The 11,337-nt window shown below is 24.1% G+C and overlaps 1 protein-coding gene across 1 annotated transcript in view; it reads left to right on the forward strand.

Moving 5' to 3' along the window:
* The window catches only part of LOC129612091 (1-aminocyclopropane-1-carboxylate oxidase-like), a 30,227-nt gene extending 29,274 nt beyond the window's left edge, over nt 1-953 (forward strand). Inside the window, exons 6-7 of the mRNA XM_055525584.1 lie at nt 36-141; nt 712-953. Coding sequence (XP_055381559.1) covers nt 36-141; nt 712-769 — 164 coding nt within the window. The 3' untranslated portion in view covers nt 770-953. The remainder of the gene's footprint in view (nt 1-35; nt 142-711) is intronic.
* Nucleotides 954-11,337: the final 10,384 nt, after the last annotated feature.

Here is an 11,337-nt window from a genome sequence, read left to right on the forward strand (position 1 = left end):
ATTAAAAAAAACATGTTTTTGTTTAAAATTTTTAGACAACCTTACTATGATATCACCAGATGATTTACCACATCATGAAATCGAAGAAGACTGCACTAATAAAAAACCAAGAAAAAAATCATTTCGAGCCGCCAAAGAAAAGTATATATACTCTAAATTTATAGATTTTTTTTAACTATTTTTTTTAACGCTCCACGCGGAGGTCTCAAAATTTTAATGGTTTCGTAATAATTTTCAAGTTAATATAATATATTATTGCTTGCTTAGTAGAATCATATTATGCAATCGCTTGCTATTGCGTATTAATAATGTTAAAACTTGTTCTCTCATTCATTGTGTGTCTATCTCATAGGTAATTAGTAATTTTTTTGTTAGTGATTACATATTTTTAGTATACTTAACAGATTTCTAAGTAACTGGAATTATTTTTACATCCTCTTACTTTTTTAAATTCTCTTATTAGTGAACAATGCCTTTTTTTTAGTTTAAATCTAAATTTTTGATGAAAACGTCATTTATATCAAGATAACACTAATCAAAAAATTATTTTGAATCCATATTATTTCTATAACATGTTATTCGTTCTTATTTCAGTGGATCACATTTTTCGCGGACGTTTATTTTTACTAATATTTTTGTATCTTCATTGATATAGAAATTTTTGCATACCAATTTTAAAATAAAAGCATTTTATTTTATTTCTTATTTTAGGGTCTACAATGCATATCAGCTGGTCCAAAGAAGATTTAAAGAGACATACGGAGCCTAATATTTCTGCATTCATATTTCATCAGTTTGTGTCTCTCTTTTTCAGTATAGTGTGTATTAGATGATGAAGACTTCATTTTCTTGGATGTGCCTTAAATAAAACAAAAAAAAGAAAAAATTTAAACAGATATTAAGAAAACACTAAATTAAATTATATCAAAAACAAAAAAATAGAAACAGAAAAAGAGGATATTCTTTCGTTTTATTTGAAAATAATGAAAAGTGAGCTTACATTTATTGAACAACCTGTGTACTTCTAGGCAGACAATTCAAGTTCGAATTTTTTGACTGGCATATGCATTATTGCATTTGATTTAATCTTCATGTGAATATTTTTTTCATATATTAACATTATATAAGAAAAAAATATTCACAAAGCTATGATTAAATGTAGCAGTAATTGTTTAAAGAGTGAACTGATTAATGAAAACTGATCTTTCTGAAAGCAACTAAAAGTATGAATGAATTGAATAAATCTATCATTGAAACGTTAATCTTTAAAATTTAAAACTCTTTTACATATAATAAAGATCTAAGAATTACACTGTAGTAAAGGAACATCGAATATAATTTAAAGAATTCATTCCAAAAAAATTTAATAAGCTCTCCTGAATGTATGCAATATATAAATAATCACATTCATCATAATGTATAACAGTTTTTAGAAATTGTTATATACATATTTTAGAAACTTTGTTAAAGTGTTTTATATCCTTTTCCAAGTTATTATTTTTAATTTTATTTTCTTATGAATATTATAGGCAATAATTTGAGAATTAATAACTTACATATACAATATAAAGAAAATTAATGAGGGAGAAAATTATGGACCAGTTTTTTTTTAATGTTGCATATGGTCATAACTCAATCATGGAAAATTTATGAATATAAATTTTTATGTATTATTTTTGGCAAAAAAATAACTAACTTTATTACTTTGATTACATTTAGTTATGATGTTTTAATGATCCCATTGCAACATTTTTTTTTAAATAAAATATGTATAATGATGATATTATTAATGGAGAACCTTTTTTAATCAATAAAAAATTATTAGATTTTTTGGTTTTTTCTATTAATTTAATTGGGCATATTTTTATTTTGTAATAATGTCATTAAACGCATTTAATTAAACCGATATATACATATGTATATAAAAAAATATCGTTTTTAATTATAATAGTAAAATAAATATAATATGTGCATGTAATTTATGGTTATTAAAAGAATTCATTTATAATGGATAGATGGGAAGAAGCTCCTAAATGAATCATATTTTTTCACTTACAACGTTTTTAACGTTTACATTAAATTTTTACATTTTTAGTTTATAAATCAGAAGTAGGTTTAATATGACAAATGTTATTGATTTTTTTTTATTTTTGTCTAGTGAGGGGCTTTTGTAATGGGTATTAAGTATTAAAGATTACATATTTAAAATGAAGCGTAGAAAATGAAGAAATAAGAAAAAATTGTAACAAAGTAATAGTACAAATTTCTATAATATTTTTTAAAAAATTATTGCCAATTATGCCACATTGTAGGTTAAGAAACCTGAAGTTTCAGTAATTTTGTTAATTTATTTAGTTTAATTAATGCAACAAAAAGTATTTTCATATGCAAATATTGTTATACATTAACATTCGTGAATATTTATTTATCTTATGCGTATGTTAGGAAAAAATGACTATTCAAATTTTATTACTAAATATTTAAAATGCATCCAGAGTCAATTTATGCCCCAATTATTAAATTAAAAAAGAGCGTAATTTTTTCTTACAAAATATTTTCCCCAAAATTTTCAAATCTTTTCAAATAAAAATTTTTTTTTTGTTAGTTTGTACTTTACTGAGAAATTTGTATTAATTTTTTACCTTCCTTTAAAACTTAAAGGCATCACAAGAAATACTTAAATTCCTATTTGGTAAATGGTTTATATATACAAATTTATTGTAACAGCATCATTATGACCGACTTTTGGAAAATTAAAATGAAATGAACAGTAAACGAAAAATGAAATATAAATTTTTTGTTAAAGTAGGGCAAAACAAAATAAAGGATCAACAAGAAAACTTTTCTGTTCCAAATCAACAACAATCACAACTTTTTTTTTTATTGCAAAATCATCATAAGAGTTAAAATCGATGTCAACTTAATTAAACTTTTGTTGAGTAAGGAAATTTTTGTTTTATTTTTTTTTGCATGATTAAAAAGAAAGGAACTCTATATTTCTCATTCTCTTTGAAAATTTATAAAAGTCTATATGTTTGTAATTTAATTTTTGATTTTATCGTGTCATAATGTTAAAGTCAATAATTTAATACGTACCACTTCCCGAATATTTTTCATACCATGTAAAAAATTTAATTTCAGAATCTTATTCTCTTTCCCTAAGCCAATAAAATTTTTAGAAAGTAAGGATAATCAAAAATATTCTGTTACACACTTTTATATAATAATGTATATGCTTACCTATATAATATAGTTAAAATTTTTGTATAGTTCTTAAATAAAATTAAACTTGATTGGGGAGATATAAAATGAACATGAACCATTTACAACAATATTATTGACAAAAAACATCTTTTGGTGATGACATCCTTGAAAATCTCTTTAAAAATTTAGAAAGTCATTTAAATTAATGTAATGAAACCAAGTGTTAAGAACATTTAAAATAAATGAAGTATAATTATTTAGAAAATTTTTTAGTTAATATAAAAATTCGCGATTGTATAGGATAAAATAGGATAATGATTTTAAATAAATTGAGTGAAATAATCAAAAAAAAAAATTTTTTTTTACAAAACTAAAGTGAAAACACCAAATATTTTAATGCTATACTAAATATATTTAATAAGATTTTCAGATTTTGTTTTAGAATATTTATTTGAAATATGGGCTTATGAAAATAATTCTTATTATATTAGGTATGATATTGCGAATATAGCATAAAAAGTTGTAATATTAATGAATAAAAACTTATAGCGAATAATTTGGTTCACTATTTGCTTGATATTGAGATAATTGAAAGGATGTTTACATTAATACCTTTAAAGCTTTCGGTGGGTCAGTTATCGATTTTAAAATATTATTTATAGCGGACCTTTGGCAGAATCAGGTCGATTTTGCATTAATTTTATACTCAGTATAAGGTATGACAATTTTTGTTATATTTTTATTTTTCGTTCATGAAATCATTATACTTTGCATCCGTTAATTGTAGAATGTTATTATCTTAGGACTTACTTTAAGGCACTTTAATTTGTAAAAAGAACGTCACACACCTAACATATTTGTTTATTACAATATAGATACACAAAACTAATTACAAACAGCCACCCACTATATAACAGTAATATTTTTAATATTTTACATACACTCATCACATTTAACTATGTATGTATGTATAATTTAAACAACAATCATGTTATTGAAAAGGTCAAACACCTATGCAAAACTAAATAAATTCTAATAGTATAGCATAACATAGTAAAATTTAAAATTTATAAGTGAAAAGAATTTTAAAGAGTATTCAAAAAATTTCTTAATTTAAAAACTTTATTACTGATTCTCTCAAAATAATAATCACGAAAATTTACATATATAACGAAATATCTTTAAGAACTTCAAGGACATTTAAGGAACATCTGCTCAAAATAATGATGAACTTTTAAATTAAATTAAAATTAATGTAATTTTCATTTTACCTGTTAACATTTTTATATGCTAAGCTAATTTTCATTTTACATATTTAGTGTTAGGTTTTCTTTCTTTTTTGTGTAAAAATCTCATACTTTATTATTAAAGAATGACTAAATAAATTTTTACAATTTTTATAGAGTGGGAAACATTTTAAATACATTCTTGTTTTTGCAAAATAATTTTTTTTCTGACTTTATATTAGAGAACATTATATTAAAATTGGTTTTTATGCTCTGTTGGTAAGGATATTTTTTGTAAAATTTTTCTAAATTTTAGTTGAGAGTATATTCAACAGATAAAGGCGGCATTTGCTAGTAAAATTTTTGAATTAGTTTTTTAAGTAGGGTTAAATTTCTTGAAGGGAATAGAACTATCTGTATAGTTGTTGAATTGAGTATGAGCCTCTTAACTTTTGAAAATCTTTTGAAAATTGTGTTAAAATTTGAATTTAAATTGTTTTCGTTAAGAATTCAAATTAGAAAATAAATTGTTCAAATTATTTTTAAACTAAACCAATAAAAGAAGAAGAATTAATTTCACATATTTTTATATTATTAAAGTTTTTGAATCCTTTTTAAATTCGATGTTTATTGTTGCAGTATTATAGAATCAAAAAGAAAAAGGAGAAAAATAAAAAACTGTCTATAACCTTGAGAATTTTCGTGCGGCCCCGCTAAACAACTAAAGTGTTTATAAAAAAATCAATAAACTTATAGAGCGTGAAAGTGACGAAATGTGGTTGACGACAAAAATGAGCTCTAACATTGCGAAAGTTTGATCCCTGCTCAACCCAAGAAAAAGTTAGCATTCTTTCCATTTCGCTAGTTTACGCTGCAGTATGTTCATTTGAGCATTTTGCATAGGAATAATTAATTCATTATCAAAGAAAAGAAGAATTAATGACGAAAGCATAGAATTTAATGGAAAATTGTCTTAATATTATTTTTTTTTATTAATGATCATGTGAAAGCCGTATAATGCCTCATTTGCACGAGAGAATCTACAAGTATATTCAAAGAATTTAGTTTTTAACGCCACGAAAGGCAAAAATGAATATGATAACATATATGCGTCACAATGCTGTTTTAGTTACATTTGAAGGTGCAGCCCACATAAAAAATTTCATTTTAAAAATTTCCCGTCGCCCGAAAAAGGTTGGTGACCCCTGGTCTGCAGTGTGATGTCTTTCTGCTTGTGTACAAACAAGTATAATAAATTTGATTTAAATTGTGAATTAAAGAAATTTAACGTGAAAAAAATTTAAGAAATTTCTTAAAATTTCGATTTTGTTTGCGATTCAGACGGTTAAAAATTTGGTTCAGGAAGAATTTTAGACAAAAAAAACAATTTTTTTTTTTAAAGTTCAATTTTTTAGCTGTTCTTATTCAGGTTTCTTAAAAATAGTGAAATTATTTAGAAATGAGTTCAAGTCTATGCTGCAATGAAAATTTTATTTCATCAAATCTGAATAATTTTTGCTTTGTAAGAATTGCCAAAAAAAATTTAACTGCAAATTTTACAAAATATGGTTTTTCGTCGATTAGACTTCAAGCTTTCTAATTTATTTCAATTCAAATCAAGCAATGGTCTTCGAAATAAAAATTGAAAAGCTGAGTTTTTCTAAGCTCAAATTTCGAGAGTCTCGGCTACTGACTACCTTTAACCTAGTCTTGGGTAGCTTTCAAGATAATTTATTTAAAAAACAATAAGATGATTTATTGGTCACCTTCAAAAGATATTAAGAATTGTTGCTCGAAAACTTTGCTTTTGTTTTTCAAGATTAAAGAGATTTTTTTTGAAAGATAATTATTTGATAAATAACACTGCTTTCAATTTTATTTAATATTAAAGCCAGAAAAGAATTTTTTAATATAAGTAATAATATTAAACCGTTTTAAATTAAAATCAGTGCAAAAAAAATTTTCTTTTTCTGTGATCTCTACAGAGAATTACGCGGAAATACAGAAAACAAAAATGAAAAGAAAACCAAAAATAGCAACAATTTTTCTCTTTTCTTATAAAAATATTTTATTTTCAATATAAATTCAAAATTATTTTGGATTAAACATTGACATAGTAAATAAAATGAAGATTTCTGATAAATTTTTCTATAGGTTTAAATTTTTAAAAAGTTAAGACTTTTCTGTTATGACGGAGGATTTACTATATAGAAAATATAAATAATGCAAGTTGTTCAAAAAATAAAAAGATTTATTTATATAAAATTTAAATTATAATCGCGCTTCAAAAGAGAAATTGAGTAAAATAATTTTAGAATGAAACATAGAGGATTGTTAAACAAAAACTGGAATTGTGGTATGTAATAAAATTTAAGCTGATTTTAAAAGAACTCGACAAAATTATAATCAAAATATAGAATTGATTATCATGTAGACTGTTTCAAAATGAGAATAAACTTGCATGGAGTTTGACTAAGAAGTAGTAGTCTGTAAATGGACAGCTTCTATAACAAAAAACCGCAGAAGAAACTATAAAAACCTACGAAGTTTAAATATCAAGGATTTGGCATGGCAACTGGGTAAAAATGGTGCTTAAACCAATTGTTTTTTATTGCTTTTTATTTTCTAAATTTTAAACTGCAAGCAAAGTCATTTTTCAACAATGAAATTTCCATTTTCAAAACCAAAAATTTAAAATTAAAATCGAAAAGAGCTCAATATTTTAAGCGCGATATTTTTTTTCAAAATTTATCACTTTCCCTCCGTATTTGTCATTGTAATTTTCATTTTATATCTATATAAAAAAATATTTGAATATCAAAGAAAATGTGAAATTCGCGTAGCCATTGCAAAAATTTTTCTCTTACAAATTTTTGAATTCCAAAAACAAAATGTGTTGGAATGCCTTCTTTTTGTTTTTATTTTTGCATATTACCTAATTTAAGAAAACAAAAACTCCAAGGATATTCGATTTTTTTTTCCTATTTAAATCTATGAACCATATCTGGTCTCGTTACTATAATAAAAATATTTTAGAATAATTTTAGGAAACAGCAGACATAGCGAATTTCCCAGGTGGTACATATCATTCTCAAACCACCAAAGATGATCAAGAAAAAGAAGATAAAGAGAAGAGGCCGGAAAAAATAAATTACAAAAATAAAATATTGTTTTAGAATGAATTTTTTTACAACGACACTTCTTCAGTCGCCTTCAAACACATTATTTTGGAGAACTGAAATATTTTATATGTTTGCACCCATTACAAACCCACATATATAAAATATATATGTACGTATGCATGTCTAAATTGATAAGGCAAATCTGTTTAAAGGAACTGAATAGAAATAATTCTATTCTGAAGGAACTGAATTTAGAGAAATTTATTTATAAAAATGATGATTCACTTAATTTTGAACGAAACATTGCTCAAGGGACTTTATAAATATAGAATAAAAAAACAAATAGAAAATTTATTTGTGTTTACTTGCTTAGAAAGTCAATTAATTTCTCAATAAGAAGAAAGTCTCGATATTTGCTTTATTTCAATTCAGAAATGAAAACATTTATTATGGTTCCTTTTGTAGTTCTTCAAAGAAAATGTATATATGTATGGATCTGTATTAAAATAGGGAATTAAATTTAGATTACGGGAAGCAATTTTTAAATTTTATATTGTTAGTCTTTTGAAGATTACGATGAAGGAAATTTAATCATGCCTGCTTTAATATTTTATTAATTATTGGTTTTTAATAAAGTTTAAAAAGTAGAGAAAACGAATAGAATCAAAGGGAAAATTAGAAAAATTTAACAATATTCGAAGATTTGTTTTGTCAAGAGCGTGCTGGATGTAAGCCTAGCGTTAGTCTGTCGTCATTGAACTGGAATTTAAATTTATTAATGTACATCATTAAAAAATAATTAATCCCATTTTAAATGATAGTATATGAAAACTACTTCTTAATAGATACAGATTAAGGATTTGTTTAAAGAAATCCATAGACAGTCAAATACGGTAATCCAGTAATTGCGATACAATCTTTGTTGTGCTCTCTACAGTTCTAATAATTTCAAAAGAATAATTGTTTTGTTATTAATCCTAATACATAATATATTTTTTATACCGTTTTCTTGTTGATCTTCTTCAGTGTATATAAAATATATCAGCTCAGGGGTCACTCCTCTTCAATATTTACTCACATAATAACTACTCGAAGTTTTTATTTTCATTTACAAGGCATATTCATCAATTTCCATGTACATTCAAAGTATATAGGACAGAAAATAATCATTAATATAAATATAGTCATACTGTTTCATTAAAAGTTATGCTAGAATGCCTTTTTATATCCTTTTCAAGTTTTTCTGATTTTCTATACATTGATAATTAATTACGTTGCCAATAGATTTATCAATATTGTCACCATCATCATTTCTAATAAAAGGACACAGATATTTCATGAAGTGTTAAGAGTTATCTAACAATTTTTTCAAATGAATTTTTATAAGTAGGCTATATTGAAATAGTATTTTTGGTGACAGTTTAAATATTAATAAATGAATCTTGAAAATGAAGACGAAAGTGTGAATGAAATAAGATTCAAAGAATATATGAGTATGTAGGAAAATTGTTTAATGATTTTCTATAATAATGAAGTGGAAATGAAGAATATGTTATCAGTTAAGTTAAAATTTAATGGAATTGTTGAAGAAATTGAAAAGAAGTTAAGGTATGAGTTGTGTTACATATTTGCTTGTAAAGATCTGTACAAATCTACAAGATTTATAATGAAAAATACGGGAGACTATATTGTTTAAATGACTTGAAATAGAAGATTAATGATTTTGTTGAAATTGTTTTTGATATTTTGAGTACCCACATACATATGTATGTATGTTGGTAATTGTTATTTGAAATGGATTGCGAAGCATCGTAAATTAAAAACTTTTTCAATTTAAATTTATTTTTGTGATTTAGTTCATCTATTCGTATATAGATGGCATTCAGAATTAGAAATGCATGTTATTTTTTACAGAGCATTCATAGATCGAGTTCTATGTGTTTAAAAAAAATTTGATATTTTATAGACAATTTCATATCATTAATTTTCAACTATTTATACTGATACTTCCAAATTAGAAAATCATAAAATAACAGAACAACTTTTGATTGATTTCATAATTCCGGCTTCAAGTTAAAATTGCAATCGCAGCCCGTATTTGTGAATGTACTGCAAAAAAACAGTCCGTTTTAGATTGTACATTGCAGATTTTACATAACTGAATGGAGATATGGGCAAATGAACACCTCCCTTCCGTTACAAACCATGGTTTATTGTAGCCCTCGAATATCCGACTTATACTATTGCGGTTCCAGGTATATACTCGGCGATATCAGCTCCCAATATTGATAATAGTTCTGCAAAAGCTCTCTCTGCAGAACTTGCTTGCAGAAATTAATACTATTTTGGTGTAGTGTTGTTTGCTTATGTTATTAGGAATTTTTATTAGCAAAAGTACTTATTTTTAGTTCTATGTTCATTGTAGTGCTGCAAACATGAACTTAACCTCTATTGTATTTACTTTTAAAATCTCACACACCCTCACACTAAAAAAATTTTTTTCAACTAATCAGATGTGCTCTGTGAAAATTCTGAATGTGACATTCTACTTTTGAGTTAAATGCCGAAAATACTCATTATAAAATTTGAACTTCAATAGTGTCAACTCGAAACTTTTATTTGATTCTTATGAATTTTTAAGGAAAAATATAGAAATGAAAATATGCTTACCAATTCTAATTCGGCAAAAGCTTTTTTCCTGAAATGCTTTGTACAAAAAAATCAATAAAAATCCAAATTAATTAATTTTTTTTTTTTGGTTTATTAAGTAATTGACAACTTATTTTTTAATTTTACATAGTATGCATTTAATAAATTGAAAAGAATAATTGTAATCGCTTATAAAAAATTTATTTTTTTCTTATTTTATTTTTAAATTGTAGAATTTACTCTAAATTTCCTAAATACATTCAACTGTTTTCTAATAATTTTTTTTTCATTTATAATAATTATTTTAAAGAATACTTTTATTACGATTTTTAAATTTTTACACAACATTTAAATCGCACTATCATAACACTTACTATCGTTTTATTTACTATCTGTAGTAAAAAAAAAGAGTTAGACTTCTTTATCTATAAATATTGTAAGTTTCAATAATCTACTTTTAGTTTCAGATAATCTACTTATACATACATACATACACATGTATTTTATTAGGTTTCACTCCTGCTTATTATGTACATGAAGCTACTACGTATTTATTTTTTATTTATTATTATTATTTATGTTCATAACTCCTAAAAATATGCTATATAAAAAAAATTTGAAAAATTATTGTATTATCCTTTCTTTTTTCTTCTTTTTGTATTACAATAAATTTTATGATATTATCTTTTTCCAAATGTACTTGAATTAATAAAAAATTACAAGGAATTTAATATGACAGGATATTTTTTATTAGAATTAAATGATGTTGTTCTTTTTTTGTTATCTTAATGGGGTGAGAGGGTTGTATTGTACGTTCGTGTATTGTTTTATTATTTACAATGATGTAAAAATAAGAATATAAAATTTAAGGTTTTTATTTTAGTTTTAATTTTGTAGACAGACTTTTAAGAGTCGCTCTTTGGCTCTTTGTATAGTTCTAAAAAAGTAATATTTTTATTGTGTGGTAAAACACAATTGAAGATGACGTGTAAGATAATTTAAAAAAGTTAAAAGAAATAAAATTAATAATGACAATAATAATGATTACACATTAGTTTGTTCACATATGAAATTTTTGATTTTATCATTTCATGACTTTATTGATCTCTTATATATGGTTAAAATAATAATGTGGT

This window comes from Condylostylus longicornis, unplaced genomic scaffold (assembly GCF_029603195.1).
Source record: "Condylostylus longicornis isolate FDR11 unplaced genomic scaffold, ASM2960319v2 ptg000055l, whole genome shotgun sequence".
Classification (NCBI taxonomy): domain Eukaryota; kingdom Metazoa; phylum Arthropoda; class Insecta; order Diptera; family Dolichopodidae; genus Condylostylus; species Condylostylus longicornis.